The sequence below is a fragment of the Silurus meridionalis genome, chromosome 6 (assembly GCF_014805685.1).
Source record: "Silurus meridionalis isolate SWU-2019-XX chromosome 6, ASM1480568v1, whole genome shotgun sequence".
Taxonomy (NCBI): domain Eukaryota; kingdom Metazoa; phylum Chordata; class Actinopteri; order Siluriformes; family Siluridae; genus Silurus; species Silurus meridionalis.
This window is the reverse complement of record NC_060889.1, coordinates 8,040,058-8,061,518: the sequence shown is the minus strand read 5'-3', so window position 1 is coordinate 8,061,518 and position 21,461 is coordinate 8,040,058. Positions and strand designations below refer to the sequence as shown.

The window sequence follows — 21,461 nt, the reverse complement described above, 5'->3', positions numbered from 1 at the left end:
GAATTATGCAGTCAGTGTTCAAAGATAAGTGAGTGCTGTGCATTCTATTTACCCAGACACACCAATTAGTCAAACTGGACAAGGTGCTGGAAAATGTGCGACCACCTTCATTCAGGCATTCCACTGCAGTGATAAATGAAAGAGGAAAAGCAGGTTCTGTGAAAGGAGAGCAAACATCTTCAACACACTGATGGTCACCATATATTATATTATATGCATTACACATTTGGGAATTACATTATTTAGAATTTTTATATATAGATTGATTTAAAAGATAGTTTCAATTTAGGTAAAAGGCATTGACAACTGTGTGCGGTGATATGATGAGAAGAGAGGCGTAACTTCATGAATTTGGAAGGAGTTTCTTCCTCCCAGCTTCCATTCATTATAGCAGAACAGCTTCTGAACCTATTCACCGGATAAAGCTTCTTGCAGTGGCAAGTTTGTGTAATCCATTTAAGCACTTACTCTGCACACGTACACACATCAATAGAGATAAACAAGGCAGTGTAAACACTGGCTATCATACACATCATGCGTCGTACACATTTGTCCCGAGTTCAAATTACTTTAAAGAGGTAAAAATATGAAAGTATGTGAGGGTGGAGACTTGGACTCTCACTTGTATCTCCTTGTTCCTCTAGTGTGATCTCTGCCTGCAATTTGCAACGGCCTTAACCATTGGTTAGAGGGATGTGTGTGTGTGTGTGTGTGTGTGTGTGTGTGTGTGTGTGTATACCACCCTTATCAGCAGCAACCTCACAAATGATACGTCAATGAAGGCTATACGTAAGCATTTAAGTTGAATCGGTATATTGTGTGTGCTGTTAATATTTATTACATTACAATATTTATTTATTCTATACAATGGTATTTAATAAACTTACTTATAGAAGTAATAAGCTACTACTTACTATCATCATTATGCATTCATACAAGTAGGAAAAAATAACTGAAAAATAGTTAGTACAAGATTTTGAAATTAAAATAAACATACTTTCTACTCTAGAAGAATACTGACCCCTGATTCTTAAACTAAGGGTCCATGTTTGTTTGTTTGTTTATTTGGCATGAATGGCAAGTTGAATTTTATAATATTATTAAGTACAGTTAAATGATAATATAGTGATGTTTATATAGTTAGATTATTTTCATCAAAATCAATTTCTCATCTTGTTCTTCAATTGTTTGTATTGTTTTTATTATTATTTACAATGAAGGAAATAGAGTTTCAATCCTCAAATTCGTTTTAGAACCCCTATTCTGGCGAATACCTTTTTTTATCTATTTATTTCTAAGTCACAATACTATTTTTTGTATCATTTTATTCATGCCATTTTAGAAAATACATTATTTGATTCGCCAACGTTAATTTATCCAGGAAATACAAAATGATGCAGGACCTATAATTCAAATATTCTCTTCAATGAACATTGGAAAATTAGCAAGTAGAGACAAACACGTGTGTTGTGTCTTTCCCTCTCTTTGTAATCTTCCTCAAACTGAACTTTGCGTCCGTTTCCCGTTAGTTCCCCCCCACACACACATCTGCATGCGGGCAGTCCAGTAAACGGCACGTGTATTAGAATCACTTATCTGACTACATCTCGTAAAACGAAACCGTGTAGGAAACTTCACCGTCTGCCAAAACTGCAATCATACTACAATCTGTTTAATTGTGTTTAGAGGAAAAAAGAGAGGGGACTTCCTATTCTCTTTGAACACAGACACGGAGATGACCATTATAAAGCTCTTTTATTTATTCACAGAAGACACGCCGATTCATTATTAACCTAAATAGCCCTTATAATAATAATAATAATAATAATAATAATAATAATAATAATAATAATTACAATATACATTTATTTATGTATTTGTTCATGTACTTATTTATGTATGTATTTGTTTGTTTGCTGTTATGTTTGTTTGTTTGTTTGTGCATTTCCACACAATTTTAAACAATGACACATGGCGCAAAAAAAACCCATAAAAACGTATTAAACGATGATTAACAGTTTGCCAACATTATCACCACAGTTTGTCAAATGGAATACTCGATCATTATACGCTAAAGAAAGAAAGAAAGAAAGAAAGAAAGAAAGAAAGAAAGAAAGAAAGAAAGAAAGAAAGAAAGAAAGAAAGAAAAACAGATAGTTAAAAGTATATTTTTGTTTAGGGTTTTTTTTTTCTTGTTCTCCTTTTTTGTTGTTTTTTTGTTTCAAAAATGCATAAAAATAAAAATGCATCACTGTGTGAACTGTGCAAGTCTGCTAAAAGGGATAAGTTCGGATTTCTCTCTGTAATTAATGTACTTTAATATACTTTTGGTTATTTGGGATGAATGCTTTTGGGGGTGAAAATTTCTTAGGGTGGGGGGGGGAAATGTTTTCAAACGAAATGATTGCTCTGAAATCTGCAGTCATCGGACACTATGTTTAATTCCTATAATTTAGTATTACACGTGTGTCTAAATGAGAGCACAGAGCAGGATCATGAGAGTACGATGAGTAGAATAAGGTGAAAAGAGTAAAAGAGTAAAGATGAAAAGAGTATGATGGGTAGGTTTTTGTGCTTAAAACTACCCACCTTGTCTCCAAACATGATTTCGGCAACCATAAAACAAAACTCGGTATTTGCATAATAATCAACTAAAAGAATAGGCTTATTTACTTAGCCATCATTATCTTCCTCTGGGTCCGCTGTTTGACATTAAGATTATCATGTTTGTTTCGATGGCGCTGAGATTTCACAGCTCGCTCATTCGCATGGTAATTGTGTTGTGAATATTCGATTCGGACAAATTAATATCAGGCCTCCTGCGCGTCCAGGGTCTTCTGTGGATCAGCTTCATTTCAATATGAAAGCCAGGGTCTTTGGTCGAAACTCCCAGGGCAAACTTCATTTCACGGCTTTCTGCTTGTCCACATGCTCAGCCAGTGTTTCAGTTTTTCTGGTTGGCAGTCTGCATGTAGGATGGACATCTATTTATTTTTATTTTTTTTGGAGGGGGGGGTCCTCATAATGTTTTCAACTCAGTGTACCTTTAATTTTGTGTATGTGAGTGTTCATGTCTTTCCCTTTTTTACTATCATATCAATCCATGTGCATGCATGTGTGTATCCACAAATCGATTAGACTGATGATTCTCCAGAGGAACATATGATCACAAATTTTATAATAGTAATAATATTCATATTTATAATTATATTGCACTTATATCATATGATTCAATATCTTGTTTACATTAAAAAGCCTAAACCTAAACCCTAAAAATGTTCTCGTTACTTCAAACTAACTGCTTTTACAGGCTATAAATAAATAATAACTTCGGCTGTATGTTATACTATAGGCATTGTTAATATCAATGCTTTTTGTATTGCAAATGTATAAAGGATTGAACACACACACACACACACACACACACACACACACACACACACACACACACACACACACACGTACACTTACAGCATAAATTCTCCCACACGTACACACACTTACAAACAAATAGAAAATCATCTGTCTGGATCACCGTGGCATTTCTACATTAAAACAATGTTTGTGGTGCATAATGACAGGTCTGAGGCTTGAACCTAGTGCTGAAGGCGTGGCCTTTCTACGTCACGAACACGCCCACGTGTCATTCAAACCGTGTCTTAAAAAGGCTCAAGCGCCCGTACAGCAGTTACTCACACTTTACAGCTCAATGGTGTCAACTCGTGCCCGGATGAGAAAGTAAACTTGTTGAATTCCTTGAGGTTTGTGCGTAAAAGGATGGCTCTGGCAGATGCGCTTCTGCCGTCCATTGCTGGCTTTTCCAGCATTCAGGTTTTGGACGAGAAACATGCTGAAATCCTGCGAGTAAGTAGAAATGTGTTATTATGAACTTTGCTTCATAAATTTAATAGTGTAAAATGCATGATTTAGATCTGCTGTAGGATCAAATCAATGTGCACATTTGACGCATGTAAGAAACAGAACGCACAACTAAAGCTGTCTATGTTTGTGTCAATAGGAATGGTCCACTGATCAACCCGAGATCGGGACCAAACCCCGCGTCGAAGTCGAGTTCAGCATCCTCGAGTCTCCGCCACTGACCAAGGACGAGGACGAGCTGTCCAGGTTCCTAGATCTCGAGTTTATTCTGTCGAACTCGATGGCATCCCAGAACGAGGGTCCCTCCGTAACCCCGGCGTATCCGCTCCCCGAATCGCCTGAAAGCTGCGGCACGGCGTACGACGGTGCAGATTCATCGCACGGCCTTGTAGCCGAGCTTCTAAGCCCAGACATGGGCTACCGACTCGACACGACTCAAGACTACAACCCAAAAGGACATTTCGATACACCGGAATACACCGACCTGACCATGCTGGACACCAGAAGTCACGCGCACTTGCACCTCGCCCCTCCGCACGCGTCCGCGTACAAGATAAAGACCGAGCGCCGCGAGCAGGCGTGCATGATGCACGCCACCGACTACATGGGGCACTTTTATGTACAGAAGGTTCACAGTGGGGGGCCTGTGCAGCCCTTCGTCCAGCACGACGCGGCCCAGGAGGTGAACGCGCACGTGGCTCAACAGCAGCAGCAGCAGCAGCACTATGGGTACCCACCGCAGTATCACAGCGCGCAGCACTACCACGGACAGTACGCCGTTTTCACGGATGCCATGCGGGCCCATCACCCGGGCATGCCAGGCGCAGTGCTCACGCCACCGTCGTCGCCGTTGCTCGAGCTCTACGGCACGGAGGAGAGCAGACCGAAGCGGGGGAGGCGCGCGTGGGCACGGAGACGCGCCGCCACGCACAGCTGCGAGTTTGCGGGCTGCGGGAAAACCTACACGAAGAGCTCACACCTGAAGGCGCACATGCGGACACACACTGGTAAGCGGAAGCTATTGCATAAAGTCCTGAATCAACACTTGAACAGTACTATTTGAAACTTCTAAAAATATAAGATTGCTTTCACAATGTAAATGTATTTTTCTTTTTTAGAAATACGTCTTTTTGACCAATTAACAATGTGATGCCAATAAATATAACACTAATAGAAAATAATGTAAATACACTATTACACACAAAAATGAGAATGCTCTTACTTCCCAAGAGTTGAGCTCTAACCATTCCTACCTTCTGCTTTCTTCAGGTGAGAAGCCGTACCACTGTACCTGGGAGGGATGTGGCTGGAAGTTCGCCCGTTCCGACGAGCTGACCCGCCACTACAGGAAACACACAGGACACAGGCCCTTCCAGTGCCACCTCTGTGAGAGGGCATTCTCCCGGTCCGACCATCTGGCCCTACACATGAAGAGACACATGTGAAAACATGTCTTCTTTTAAAGGACAATTTATATTTTTAGACATTTAATTAGAGAAGTGGTCCAAGGAGGGGAAAAAAAAAAAGTATACATATTTTCCTCTTTACCTCACATCAATATTTAACTAGTCTTGCACTGGAGCTCCTTTATCTGATGTACCTAATGCATAATGGAAGCTCATGACTACTAATTAGTATCACCAAAACATATGTATATTAGTTGTTGTTTTTTTCTTCATGAACTACTCCTTTAAGAATATGCCTGTGTTTTGGACAGCAGGGTTGTATATATGACTAAGATTGTGTCAACTTTAAATTATAGCAGTATTTAAGAAGAGGAGAGATTTGCTGGAAAAAAAAAAAGAAAATAAATTATTTTCGTGCAAACTTCGAAGACAGCTTTGTAAAGAAACAGGGCAGGACCCATATTTTTTGTATATATTGCTTTTCGTCTTCATGCTTTCAGGCTGAGGCAGGGGAATTTGCCATTTAGGGGTTTATAGTAGAATTCAGGACTTCTTACACCCCTTTTTGTACAATGAATTGTTATATGAACTGTTCATATAAATTTCAGTGTGAAATCATGGACTTTCACTTCAGGTACTCAAGCTAATTTGTTTTGTTTTTTTAATCTAAGTGATATGTCTGTGCAAATATTTTAAACCTTTTATACTACATACTTGAATATGGTGTTTTTTTATGTATATAACCCCTGAGAAAGTTTAAAATACAGAAAGTTGAATTTATAAACTGACTGATTCCATTTTTTCATCTGTAAGTTTTGGTCGAGAGCAAGAGCAACCATAAAATCAGCTTTAGTTTCACATACACTTACAGATATACATTGGTCTCCAGTATTATAGTGCAAGTCAAAGTCGTACAAACTATAGCCTTCAATACAATACACAACTCCCAGCACAAATACTGTAACACGAAAGAAAACAAACGTTCAAAAAAGTTGAGTAGAATAAAAAAAGAACACCACAGTACCACAAATACCCGTGATGTGGGTTTCCACACACTACATATTTTGGATAAGCTGCATGGTTAAGGGTGGGGATAGAGTTTGTTCATTATGACATTCAGTACAATTCAAACAAATATTCCATGATCGCTTTCATTCCTATTCATTTTAAATTAGATCAAGTTCATCTTACATTAAGCAGGTCACTTAAGGTGAGATTATACGGTATTAAAGTTACTTCTAATCAGGGACTACACAAGCACAAACAAAATAACTGCCATTCAACAGTCATGGTTCAATTGGCAATACTTAGTCTACATTGTTGTCACATTTTACATTGCAATGTCGCCATCTAGAGGCCAAAAAGGCGTTTCATTTTTCAAAAGAATGTTATTGAGGAGGTAAATATTTACATTTATGGCATTTAGCAGACGACCTTTTCCACTTGCAATTATCCCATTTATACACTTATCAGTTGAAGATAAAGGCCTTGTTTAAGGTCCCAAAAGTGGTAGATTAGTGGTACTGGGATTTAAACTCATGACCGTTCAAGTTCAGCATCTTAAACATTGAGATACCACCACCTTACCAGTATGCACAGTAGTAGCAAATAAGAGGACAATTGCATCTAATAAGCAATATGTATTAACATGTTTTGATTATTTACTGCTTACACTAGGAGTGTCATCCATAAATGTCAGATAATTTTATTTAATGTTGTAGTTGTACTTACAGTTAGGCCTATTTAGTGCTTTTACAATTCACTCGTAAATGGTTAATTGCTAATATCTTCAGGATAACTCATTATGGTCTGATAATTAGTCAAACTTATATTGGAGGTGAGGAAGTGTTTCCTTCTGTCTCTTTTAAAAAATGTTGTGAGAGGTTTAGCTACAGTGCCAATATATAGCTCATGCCCAATATTTAAGAAAAAAAACATAACACAGATTAGATCCACTATATGTACAAATGTTTTTGGACACCTGACATTTAGTCCTCATTTGTTGGCATGATGAGCTCCACTCTTCTGGAAAGATGTTCCACTAGACATTGGAGTATGCTTGTGGAGATTTGTGCTCATTCAGCTTATTCAAATGAAGTTATACCAACATTTTACAAAGCATTATCTTTTAATTTCTGTAATTCTTTTTCTCAAAATGTCAAAATGGAATATATTTTATATTAAAGAATTCAAAATCAATGCCAATGGCATCAACAGGTATGCTTCTATCACCAAGTCTAGATCTTCTTGCTTTAAAATACCTTTAAAATATGAAAATATTTCAAGGAAACCATTACAGAAGTTATTGAAGGATAACTATTTCAGATATTTGACCTTGCTGTGACTTTAACCCTGTCGGGAGTAATTCCAAACTTTAATTAGTCCATATGCCAGTTACAAGTAAAGTGTAAAGTGTTTTTGAGATTTTGTGCTAGTGAGTATCTTGGACATCCAAGTGGAAGTTATTGTTATGGAAAGTTAGAAAGCTGACATAATTTTGTATATAACATTTACATAAATATGGATTGAACAAACTCATGCAAAGCAAGCATTTTATTTTAGGAATAACATGTTGTCTACAGTAAATAAGAGGAAGTGTAAATGTAAACTTTTGGAGTGTTTAAAAATAAATATAAATAAGTTTATACAACTTTATTTTGTTGTATCTTTCACTTCCAGGTGTGGTTTTGTTTTCATTTTATAAGAACTTTTTTAAAACAGCAAATGGAGGGTATCCGTGTCAGATCTGTACGAGTATCACACTTTCCGATGAGGGAAAGTCTGAATGACTTAACCAGAGTTAACAATGGCATTATAGACTTCATAGTCGGGTGAATTTGTGACAGCTAAAATTCCCTGACTTATAATTTTTCAACATTTCTAAGCACCTACTGAAAGCTGAAAGAGTTTGGTTATAGATGTGAAATTTGCAAGGCGAATACTTTAAGGGCACTATGACATGGCCGTCTTACTTTACAGAAGGTGGTCACTGAAATGCTGGATGTATGGATGGTACTGTGGGCTTTTTTATTATTGGAGTAGCTTGACAGTAAGACTTGGTGTTTGGGTTGAGGTGGTATCCATTCCACTTTCATTTTTAGCATAACTGTAGTCTCCCAACAGGCCTTGTCAATCAAGAACCAATGCAAAGGAGCAAACAAGTAGGCTAAACTGACCTGCCTGCTAGCTGCACTGAGTCATTATTTAGGTTCTATTATACTTAGACTGTCTCTGTTCTATGAAAATGTAAAAATACATAGCCAGCACATCTGATCTGTATCTTGGACTTACAGTACTTTGTCCAAACTTTTGGTCTGTACTGTATATATATTATATATACACTGTACAGACCAAAAGTTTATATATATTATATATACAGTACAGACCAAAAGTTTATATATATTATATATACAGTACAGACCAAAGGTTTATATATATTATATATACAGTACAGACCAAAAGTTTGGACACACCTGCTCATTCAAAGAGTTTTCTTTATTTTCATGACTATGAAAATTGTAGAGTCACACTGAAGGCATCAAAACTATGAATTAACACATGTGGAATTATATACATAACAAAAAAGTGAACTGAAAATATGTCATATTGTAGGTTCTTCAAAGTAGGCATCAAGAGAATGCCAAGAGTGTGCAAAGCAGTAATCTAAGCAAAAGGTGGCTACTTTGAAGAACCTACAATATGACATATTTTCAGTTATTTCACACTTTTTTGTTATGTATATAATTCCACATGTGTTAATTCATAGTTTTGATGCCTTCAGTGTGACTCTATACTCTTTGAATGAGAAGGTGTGTCCAAATTTTTGGTCTGTACTGTATAAATATAAAATATATTCTTTACTAATTAAAGCACATCTACATTGCTTACTGTTAATGGAGCTTAACATTCTGTGCTTGCTTCATCTTAAATCTAGTTGTTTCTTTGAACAAAGTATTATTGACTTTTATATTAGTTTGAATAATCTGGAACACATACACAACAAAATCATAATAATATCTACTTATAATGGTGGTCACATTCTTGATCTTATACTAACATTTAGACTAAATACACTCTATATTCCCTTCCTTCCAGTCCGAAGCCATTCAGATCATTATCTCAGCATTTGGCCCCATGGAACTTTATCAGCTAACTGAATGCTTAGAGTCAACATTCTCCTTTACTATAGATAATGTAGGTCCACTTACAGGAAAATTCATTAGAAAGAAGCTAGCATAACTATCAAAACCTAGCAAAACACATACTACTTAAAATGGACTATTCAAACTTTAGAATATAAATGCTATCAACTAAATTGGTACTATGCAGCATGGAAAAAGAGTGGCTAAACGTTTTTAATATCTCCTCCCTTGAAATTAGGATCACAAATATAATCCTAAATTCTCAAGTAGTAGTGTGGGAACTTTAAACTAGGATTAAGATTACCCCAGGAGCATGCGCAACAATCTATATGTAGTAGCAATGATGTGACAATAAAAAAAAACAGACTATTAATATAAAGCCAGACAATCAGGTTTAACTATACATGTACAAAACAATTTAACCATATCAGACCAGCAATTTCCATGTGTTACTCACCTTCAGGAGACCAAACTAATTACTCATAAGGAGAGTTGTTTTAACAATAAACACATTCTTCTTCAAAATATTATAAAATATTAACTAACAAACCCCTTAAAAAAATCCAAAATCATTCTGACTGGCCTAAATAATTGACTCCAGTCTTTCACTTAAAGCATTCATTTATTTAATAAATATTACTATGGTAAGAAATATAATGTGACTAAAGATGCAATAAAAAAAAAGTCTTACAGCCTTATAATTATAAGTGCATAAACAGGTCATCTGTGCGAAAGCAGCAGCTATTTATAGAACTAGAATATATGAGCAAATAACTCTATTGTATACACAAAGCATTGGCTCCCAATCAAATTTGAATTATAAAATACACTGAGCAAACTTCTGTTATTTGTGAATGTTCTTCCTTGAATAGCCATAAGACTGCAATTGTGATGAACAGTTGATAACATCAACAAAAGTAACTTCAAGGTAAAAATATTATAATTGATGCATATGCATATTCATAAGTTGTTTAAATGCTCATAGGTTTCTAAATAAACAATTCGATTTTTTCAATTATACATTATACAGAGAAGTATTACACAAACGAGGCTGGTTTTTCTCAAGGGTTCTTCCTCTTTTTGTCTCAGAGAGTTTGTTTTGAGATTGAGCTTTTGTCTCCCTCTATTGGTAGCAAGATAGATAACATGAAAATGTGTTCAGTACACTACACAAATTAATTTAGGACACCTTTTTCACCTCAGAAGTACGTTTTTAATGGCATTATGTTTCACAACTGCACACAATCGAAATTTTAGCAGAAATCTTGCAAACAATATACTGTAGCAAATATCCACCTAGGGAAGTGGTAGCTTAGTGGTTAAGGCATTTGACTTTGGATCTGAAGGTCATGTTTTCAAATCACAGGCACATTATGCAACCACTACTGGGGTTCTGAGTATAGCTCTTAACCCCATATGTACTCAGTTGTATTAATGAGATAAGTGTAATTTGTTCTGGATAAGGGTGCTGTAAAATGTAATGTACAATATACCCTTAACATGATAGTATTGTACATCTTAGTATACAATTCAGCTTAGTCAGTTTTTTAATACCTTTAAAATTTCTAAAGAGCAAACTTTGCATCCCTCCTTATAATAATTTGCATGTAGGTGCCTTTCAAGTTTCATGTGGATCTATACAAACAATCCTCTGTTAAACTTGTTTTAGTAAATCAAGGTACAGCTTTTTTGGTGCTTGCAAACATCAATATATTATTCTGTTTATAATTCCAATTTTTATATGAGTGGGTGTGCCATTGAAAATAATTACATGTAAAAAGAAAAATCACTATTAATCCTTTTTTTTAGCGTCTTACAGTGTTCGCAGAGCGGTGAAGGATGCAAAACGGCGCTACGGGAGGAAACTGGAGTCACAGTTCCAACAAGGTGGCTCCAGGAGCCTGTGGCAGGGACTAAGGACAATAACGGACTATAAAACACCATCTTCCAGAATGGTGAATGCGGACGCTTCTCTGGCAGACGAGCTAAACACCTTTTACGCTCGTTTCGAGGCTGCAGCTAACCACGCTAGCGGCGCTAGTGGCACAACCAGCATGCACGCTAAGAGAGCCAGAGAGGTAAACACAATCACCATCTCGGAGCATGACGTGAGGAGGGCATTCAAGAGAGTGAATACCAGGAAGGCAGCAGGACCAGATGGAATCACAGGTCGGGTTCTGAAAGCCTGCGCTGACCAGCTAGCACCGGTGTTCACTGAGATATTCAACCTCTCTCTGGAACAGTCTGTTGTCCCCTCATGTTTTAAACAGTCCACTATTGTCCCTGTCCCGAAGAAACCCCAGCCCGCCTGCCTAAATGACTATCGCCCTGTAGCTCTGACCTCAGTAGTGATGAAGTGCTTTGAGAGACTGGTCAGAGACTTCATCACTGCCTCACTACCGGACACACTGGACCCACTACAGTTTGCGTGCCGTCAGAACCGTTCGACTGAGGACGCAATTGCACATCTTCTCCACACTACTATCAGCCACCTGGACCAAAGAAATGGGAATTACACAAAGATGTTGTTCGTGGACTACAGTTCAGCGTTCAACACCATAATTCCCTCCACACTCACCTCTAAGTTGGAGGTCCTGGGACTCAGCCTGCCGCTGTGTCAATGGATCTCAAACTTCCTGACGGACAGACCACAAGCTGTACGGGTGGGAAAACACACCTCATCCACCCTCACCCTCAGCACTGGAGCTCCCCAGGGTTGTGTTCTGAGCCCCCTGCTGTACTCACTGTACACATATGACTGTGTGGCCACTTCCAACTCCACAACCATCATCAAGTTTGCTGGCGACACCGTTGTGGTGGGCCTGATCTCCAACAACAACGAGACGGCCTACCTAAAGGAGGTTAAAACCTGGAGAGATGGTGCCAGGAGAACAACCTTCTCCTGAGCGTCAGCAAGACTAAGGAGTTGATCGTGGACTTCAGCACGAAGCAGGAGCGGTCATACCAACCGCTAAACATCTGCGGACTCCAGTGGAAAGAGTGGACAGTTTCCGGTACCTGGGTGTTCACATCACACAGGACCTGTCTTGGTCCTGTCACATCAACACCCTGGTGAAGAAGGCCCGGCAGCGTCTGTACCATCTGAGACGCTTAAGGGACTTTAAACTACCCTCTCAGGTGCTTAAGACTTTTTACACTTGCACTATTGAGAGTGTTCTGACGGGTAGCATCACTTCCTGGTTCGGGAACAGCACCATGCAGGACAGACGAGCCCTCCAGAGGGTGGTGCGTTCAGCTGAGCGTACCATCCACACGAGCTCCTGACCTGCAGGACATCTACAGCACGGTGCAGGACCAGAGCCAGGAAAATTGTGAAGGACCTCAGTTATCCCAACAATGGACTCTTTTCTCTGTTGCGTTCGGGGAAACGCTTCCGCTCCCTGAAGGCGAACACAGAGAGAATGAGGAGGAGCTTCTTCCGCAGGCCATTCGGTGTTTAAACCAGGAAACACCCAGGATCTAAAAACTGGCCCACTCTCTCCATCATCACCCTTTTTTTCCCCTGCACAATCACACTTTTCGTGCTACAGCACATTATACACTGGACTTGCACAGCACAGTGCACTTTACTTTTCATATTTTCATTTTATTTCATATTTATTTCATATTTCTTATATTCTTTTTTATACCACACCATTCCGCACAAGGACACTTTACACCACACCTTACTGCACACGGACACTTATGGACAATCAAAAAAATGCCTAACTTGTTTACTGTTTACTGTTGTTTACTGGTTAACTGCACACTGCCATAAACATTTTCTGTGTATGTGTATATATATGTATATATGTATATGTATGTATATATACATATATATTTAGATATCCTTATATCTTTATTTATCTGCCTTCTTTTTCTTACTATATTTTTCTTTAAATTTTGTTATTATATTTATATTTTTATTCCCCTTTTTACCCTATTTTATTCCCTCATGCCGGACCATCGTTAAAAGCATTTCACTGCATGTCGTACCCTGTATGTATGTGTATGTGACAAATAAAATTTGATTTGATTTGATTTTTTTCTATTTATTTAATTGTGTGGAATAAGTGGGACCCCTAGTGGACGAGTTGAGTGGGTTCAAATGGCTTATTAATCCTGGAAAAACCTTTCGATTTTTTTCTGTCAAACAATGCAAGCAATCATTAGAGCTGTGATTAGATCTTCCACCGCTGCAAAATTGATTGAGATATGGTAATCATATTTGTTAAGTATTATTTACAGATTTATTAACACGTTTTTTTGGTCATTTGATCTGAAGAATGTGACAAATTTTTTGAAGACTGGTCAAATATTAATTTATGAACCAATCTAAAACGTATGCTTTAATTATTATGCTTTAAAAGATCAAAATTCATGAAAATCATGAAAGCACTCATGAGTTATGTCTAAGTAAATGATGCTCTGCTTCAAAATAAGTGACTGACAGGCGGCATCCTGTATATTATTTACAAATGTTTATGATAATTATTGAGTTTCACACTCTACTGACTAGTTTGACACGAAATATGACAATCTGACCTAAAGCCTAGTGGTAATTCACAAAAGTAGGTTTTGCATATAATTTAAATTATTGCAAATTGGTGTGGGTGGGGCTAAGTGATTCAAATATCAAATTTAAATGGTATTGGCCATATACTCATTCATGAATTAATTTTTTTATTTGCTGTAATTCATGTATTGTGAACTGATGTATTGTTTATAGATGTCAACTTTTGATTCTTCAGATAACAATTCTAGAAATGGTTTGCAGTAATATGTTTTGCATGTTTTGAATTACATGTGTAATCTGTCCAATGGAAAGGTGCGACGTCACAACCAGGAAGCTAAAAAAGGGCATGTGGTGGAGATGACATCAGGTTCTGAAATGGAAGGAAGTGCTGCAGGGATGAATCAGGAACTCAAGCTGTGTCAACAAGGCTTTGGGAATGAGAGTACAATATCACCAGATTGAACAGTCCCTGCCTAGTGTGGATGGACAGAGCTAGGCCAAAGGACGGAGGAGCCAGGAGTGTCCCTAAGGTCAAGGCTATAGAACCTAATAAAGGTCAGCAGTGTGAACCAGCTCACAGCGCTGCAAATGTCTTGGAGAGATGCTCCAGTGGACCAGGACTTAGAGGCTGCCACACTCCGAGTGGAGTAAGCTCTGACCCCAAAAGGTGCGGGGAGAATGCCTGCAGCACAAGGGGTCATGCGGGAACCAAGGGCACCTTAGAAACATACCCCGGTTTGGGGGAGAGAAAGGCACTGGCCATGCCTGGGGTAAACTTCAGGAGAGATTGGGTCACAGAAAGGGCCTGAAGGTCCCTGACCCTCTTTAGTGAGGAAATAGCCAAAAGAAATACAGTCTTGACTGTAAGAAACTTCAAGTGTACCTCGGGCAAAAGCTTGAAAAGAAGGCTTAGACAGGGCCTGGTCACACACAGGCACTCTGGGTTGCACCCGAGGCCTAGGTCCACTTGTACTCTAAAAAAACTTCCTCCATATCTGCTCTAGTCTGGGTGGAGCATCCATTTCCCAGGCCTCAGCCCTTGCTTTGAGAAGGTGCCTGCTCCCTGGTTTAGGTACCCTGGGATATATGCTGCCCTGACGGTTCATGTAGGAGACCACTGATGTGTTGTCCATATGGATCAGCACATAGCGGGAGAAAGTGCTTCAGAGCCAGAGCACAGCTAGCATCTCAAGGCAGTTGATATGCCAGGTGAGATAGAGCCCATTACACAGACCTTGGGTGGAGCAGCCACTTATGACCAACCCTATACCGTGAGGGAGGCATCCATCTTTAGCATTACAAGATGACAAGGAGCTCCCAACACAGGGCCCTGAGACAGAAACCCAGGTTCTTTCCACATGTCTAAGGCCCGTAGGGCTCTCTGCATGACCTTAATAGTGCGGATTGGGTTGCCCTTCTGGGAGAACCCTCTGTCCCTGAGCCACCACTGAAGGGGTCTCGTGCAGGAGGCCAAGCGGAACCAGGTTAAACCACTGCCATCAGACCCAGCAGTCTTTGAAACTGCTTCACACTGAGTGACTGGCCTTCTCTCAAGCTCTTGATGACTGTGAGGATAGACTCAATCCGAGCAGGAGAAAGTTGTGCCCGCATAACGGTCTAGTCCCACACTACGCTAAGATAAGTGGTTCTCTGTAATGGAGAAAGGCCACTTTTTTTGGCGTTTAGTCTTAACCCCAAATCCTTCATGTGTGTGAGAAAGACATCTCGATGCCTGACCGCCAAAAGCTCATATTGAGCTAATATCAACCAAACGTTGAATAGTTCAGAATGCGTATGCCTTGAAGTCTTAGTAGGACCAGAGCCACATAGGGGTGAGAGTGCAAGGCCGAACAGAAGGACACGGTATTGGTAAGCTTCGGCCCCGAAAGCTAAAAAGAAACTTCCTGCAATGGAAGGATGGATATGTGGATGTAAGGGTCTTCTTGACAAACCAGTCCTCGAATCTGATTTGAGACATGACCTGCTTAAGGATCTTGAACCTGAGCCTCAATAGTGAGCGGTTCAGCTGATGGAAATCCAGAATAGGATGCAACCCCAATCCTTCTTGGGAACTATGAAGTACCAGCTGAAGAACCCAGACTCTCTGTCTAGCGGAGGGACCACCTCAATGGCCTCCTTTCTTAAGAGTGTGTGTACTTCTTTTTCCATGATCAGAGCCATGACCAGAGCCAGGTCTCATGAAAGTGGGACACATCCTGTTAAAGTGGAGGGACAAGACTTAAACTGAATCGAGTAGCCCCTCTCTACAGTGAGCAGGACCCACTGAGACACATCTGGCAAACATTTCCAGGCTGCCAGATAGTTTCTTAAGGGAACCAGTCTCTCAAGACTGGCACCGTATACTGAGGTGCACACTGATATCCCTGACAGGGAGAGAGCTTTCCTCCTAGATGCCTACATGAGCCACAGATGTGGACATGAGGGCTGACATGGACCGGCAAATGGCCCTAGCGGTCTTCTTACTGGTCGTCAGCCCCGTAATAGCTCCCTTGTCCAGCCTTTGAAGCATGTCAGCCTGATAAGTCTGCAGCACTGCCATGGTGTGCAGGCAACCAGCACCTTGACCCACTGCCATGTAAGCCTTGCCCAACAAGGCCAAGGAAGTCCAAAGGGACTTGGTGGGCAGTGCCGGGGAATTCCAACCACACTTTTTTAACCCTACTACATTTGCATAGATGGAGACATTGGAACCTGATCTGGCAGGTGAAGCTGAAGAAAGGGACAAGCCATTCTCCAAGCCCTCTGCCAGATCCACCTGCTATCCCCACGACGTGGATCGCCTTAGCGGAAGCAGGGCCAGAACTGCGAGGCGCGAGAGCACCCTTTCCGAAGAGCGCTTTGCGGGACAAGAGGGCCCGCATGGACATGCGGCCAAATGAGAGCAGTCGGCTCCCTCAAGAACCGACTGAGTATTCTCCGCTCCAAGGCAAGCTACACACAGCTAAATCTTTTATTTATTTTTTTATATTTTACCACTTACCATTGACACAGACACACACAGAGCACTTTCTGAACAAACAGAAGCTATGGTTGTCTTCACCACACATGCTTTTATAGCTTCATGGTTGTGACGTCACCCCGCCGAGGATCTAGTGCCTTTCCTATGGACAGATTACACGTGATTCAAAGCATGGAAACGCGGAAGCGTTCCCAAAGTGTTGTTGACGCAACTCGAGTTCCTGAAAGGGAATTCTGACATAAGCCAGTTATCAAAAGGTAATATATTTACCTCTAGGAAACCAAAATTTCACGTTGTGCTCATTCCGACATTCAATGCTGCAAAAAATTTTCTGTACCCTTCCCCAAATCTGTGCCTCGATATATTCCTGTCTCAGAGGTCTGCAGACTTTATTGCTTGGTTTGTGCTCTGACTGCTGACTGTTGGACCTTATATAGACAAGTGTGTGCCTTTTCAAATCTTGCCCAATCAAATTAATTTACTACTGGTGAACTTCAATCAAGTTGCAGAAACATCTCAAGGATGATCGGTGGAAACAGGATGCACCTGAGCTCAATTTTGAGTGCCATGACAAAGGCAGTTACATGTGATTTTTGTTTGTTTTTTAAAAAATTAGCAAACATTTCAAACTTCTTTTACTAATTGTTTGTAAAATTCTGAGGAAAACATTTAATTTGATCAATTTTAATTCAATAATTAATATTTAATTTAATTCATGAATACTTTCTGGATGCATTGTTGTATAGAATTGTAGAGAATTGTAAAATGTTTCCTTCACTAGATCAAGACCACCCAAAATTGTTCCAGAATGATAATACTTCTTATAACAGTAAAAAAGGGACCTCTTATAATCCTTATTTTACTCTTCTTGTCAGCTCTCTTCTCTCTTTCTGGGGAGATTGTAAAGCAGTGGTTAAAACTCTGGGTTGCTAGTAGGGATTCAAGTCCTGCTATTGCCAAGCCACTCACCAGTCTTGTGGACATTTAACAAGCCTATTAACAGTCTGTGCTCCCGGGGTGCTGTAACATGGCCTTACTAACACATGCGATGAAAGATTATAAAGTTTAAACACCGCTCTCTCTCTCTCTCTCTCTCTCTCTCCCCCCTCTGTGTCAAATTAAACATGCTTCTGCGGTGCCAGTGCTCCTGTTTCTTTCTTCTATTCATTTTTGCCCTGTTTTTCCGTTTGGCCTATCTCTGGATGAGTTTTCTTCAATTGGAGACCAGCTGTTAGTCTAAAGATCCATTAAGTTACTGATCAACTCAAGAGAATGGATTTGGACTGTGATTACATAAAAAAAACTAAAAGAGACTGGGGTAAAAGCCTGGAGAATATCAAAATTTCAAAATTTGGTAATGTAATTGAGTCAAATGCATGACAGTTACTGCAACCAGGGGATATGCATGCTATTTATTTGCATTTTTCATTGCTTACCTGCTTTCAAGATTTTGTTTTTAAGTCATTAGGCACATTTTGATTCTCTTAACTTCTTTACACATCTACTACATAAGGTGCTGCTTTGCGTCAGCTTTAAAATTCATACAACTTGACAGTTTATGCCCGGGGGCTGGACAGAACTCGACTGACCGACAGACTGGCAGTCATTTACCATCAGTATGTTAGGTGACCCCTAAATTTGACCAATACATGCAAAAAAAATTCGAAAAACTACAATTCTGACCATGAAATCTGGTCTTTAAGGTAAGCAACAGCACACATTTGTTAACCTCTTTCTCTGATAAATATATGTTTGACCCAGAGAGGTAATTTGTTATTTCATCTTCAAGTAGTCATAAAATACTTTTAATTATATTTTTTTATCATATTTAATTATATTTCAGTAGAACTTTTTCTAAAATGTAGGTCTGTTAAAAAAAACAGAGCACAAATAGAGTAAACCTAATTCATTAGCAATTATTTTATACAAGTGTTTTCAGTCCTTATTCAATTCTTCTTCTCCTTCTTCTTCTCCTTCTTCTTCTTCTTCTTTTTTGACTGCTCCCATTAGGGTTCACCACAGCGGATCTTCCATTTCCATACTACCTTCTCCTCTACATCTGCCTTATATTTATTTAACTACCTGCATGTCTTTCCTCACCACATTCATTAACCTCCTCTTTGGCCTTTCTCGTTTTCTCCTCACTGGCAGCTCCATCCTCAGCATTTTTCTACCGATATACCCCATGTCCCTTCCCCGATGCATGTCCAAACTATCTCAATCTCCTCTCTCACCTTGGCCCCAAAACGCCCTACATGCACTGTCCCTCTAATAAACTCGTTTCTAATCCTGTCCATCCTGGTCACTTCCAAATTAAATCTCAACATCTTCAGCTCTGCTACCTTTAGCTCTGCCTAATGTTTTTTAGTCAACGCTACTGTCTCTAACCCATACAATATATCAGGTCTCACCACCGTCTTATAAACTTTCCCTTCCACTCTTGCAGACACACTTACCACAAATCACTCCTGCCACTCTTCTCCACCCACTTCACCCTGCCTGCACTCTTTTCTTCACTTTTCTAACCCACTCTCCATTACTTTGCACTGTTGACCCCTGGTATTTAAACTCCTTCACCTTTACCTCTTCTTCCTGCAACCGCACCACTCCAATGCCCTCCCTCTAAAACATATGTACTCTGTCTTACTCCTTCTGACTTTCATTCCTATTCTCTCCAGCACGTACCTCCACCTCTCCAGCTTCTTCTCAACCTGCTCCCTAATCTCGCCACTAATAAAAATATCACCCGCAAACATAATAGTCCATAGCGTCTCTTGTCTGACCTCGTCTGTCTACATGTCCATCACCACTGCAAACAGGAAAGTGCTCAGAGCTGATCCTTCTTGCAGTCCCACCTCCACCTTGAACCAGTCTGTCATTCCTACTGCACACTTCACTGCTGTCACACCATCCTCGTACATGACCTGCACCACCCTCACATTCTTCTCTGCCACACCAGACTTCCTCATACAATAACTCCAGTCTCCGCATCCAGTCGTATGCTTTCTCTAGATCCTTCTGACCTTCTCTATACTTCTCCATCAACATTCTCATAGCAAATATTGCATCTGTAGTGCTATTCCTTGGCATGAAACCATACTGTTGCTCACAGATGGTCACCTCTTCTCTCAGCCTGGCTTCCACTACTTTTTCCAATAACTTCATGGTGTGACTGATCAACTGCACATTGCCCTTATTCTTGAAAATCAGTACCAGCACACTCCTTCTCTCTTCCTCTGGCATCTCTCATCTTCCAGAATCTTAAAAACTCAACTATTATCTCTCCTAAACATCTCCACACTTCTACTGGTATGTCAACTGGTCGACTTTACACTGTTCATCCTCTTAATTGCTGCTCTCACTTCATCCTTACTAGTCCTTTCCACTTTGTGCTTCACCATCTACACATCAACTAACCTATCTTTCTCTTATTTTCTTCATTCATCAGGTGCGTAAAGTACTCCCTCCACCTTCTCAACACACTCTCCTCACTAATCAACACACTTTCATCTGCATCCTTTATTCCTGTACCTTGCAGCACATCCTTCCCAGGTCTGTCTCTCTGCCTGGCCAATCGGTACAAATCCTTTTCTCCTTCCTTAGTGTCCAACTTCTCATACAGCTCCTCATATGGCTTTTCCCTTACTTTCGCTACATCTCACTTCACCTGCTGCCGCATCTCCTTGTACTCCTGCCTACGTTTTAAATCTCTGTCAATCGCAATTTTGTTTTGCCAACATCTTTCTCCTTATGGTTTCCTGCACTTCCTCATTCCACCACCATGTCTCTGTCTTTCTTTCTCTTTCCAGATGTCATACCAAGGTACCTTCCTAACGGTCTCCCTTATCACTTCTGCTGTAGTTGCCCAATCATCCAGCACCTCTTCACCACCACCGAGCCCCTGTCTGACCTCTTCTCTGAATCTCACACTACAATCTTCCTTTTCAGTTTCCATCATCTTATTCTTCTTTCAGTCCTACACTCTCCTCCTCCCAATCCTACAGCACACCATCTGATGCTGTCTAGCTACACTGTCCCCTGCTAACACCTTAGTCTCTTTTAACCCTTTCAGGTTGTATCTCCTGCATAAAATATAGTCTGGTGTGCACCTTCCTCCGCTCTGATACGTCACTCTATGATCCATCCTCTTCTTACAATAAGTATTTACCACTGCCATTTCCCTCTTTTTAGCAAAATCTACCTCCATCTGCCCTTCCACATTCTTCTCCTTAAAGCCATACCTACCCATCACCTCTATCATTTTTGTTCTCTTAACCAACATTTTAGTCCCTTTTCACTCCTGTATTTTTATTTATTTTTGGCTTATTTTGTCACTTTAATTTGTTTCTATTTTAGACCACAAGGTGGCCCCCTGTGACTGCCTGATATCTAAAAGTTTTCACCAAAACATAGTAGCGTGCCAAGCCTTCCTCGATCTGCTTCTTCTGCCTAATGTGTTCACTTTATGACTCTACATAAACTCAAGTAGAAGTACAGATACTCATGTTTTAAAAGACTCTGGTTAAAGTTAAAGTACT

At 39.9% G+C, this 21,461-nt stretch overlaps 1 protein-coding gene and 1 long non-coding RNA gene across 6 annotated transcripts in view; one reads left to right on the top strand and one right to left on the bottom strand.

The window, feature by feature from the left end:
- Positions 1–21,461, bottom strand: part of LOC124387475 — a 53,971-nt gene that overhangs the window by 15,745 nt on the left and 16,765 nt on the right. For 3 of the 5 annotated variants that reach the window (XR_006926169.1, XR_006926168.1, XR_006926167.1), the window contains exons 3-5: positions 5,133–5,300; positions 3,697–3,858; positions 53–156 (exon numbers count right to left, since the gene is read on the bottom strand). This is a non-coding gene — a long non-coding RNA (uncharacterized LOC124387475). The remainder of the gene's footprint in view (positions 1–52; positions 157–3,696; positions 3,859–5,132; positions 5,301–21,461) is intronic. The other 2 variants (XR_006926171.1, XR_006926170.1) reach the window with 2 other exon arrangements.
- klf17 (Kruppel-like factor 17) lies at positions 3,729–5,991 on the top strand. Its single transcript, XM_046851870.1, has 3 exons — positions 3,729–3,864; positions 4,019–4,886; positions 5,149–5,991. The coding sequence occupies exons 1-3, from the start codon at positions 3,778–3,780 to the stop codon at positions 5,322–5,324; spliced, it is 1,131 nt and encodes a 376-aa protein (XP_046707826.1). The 5' UTR covers positions 3,729–3,777; the 3' UTR covers positions 5,325–5,991.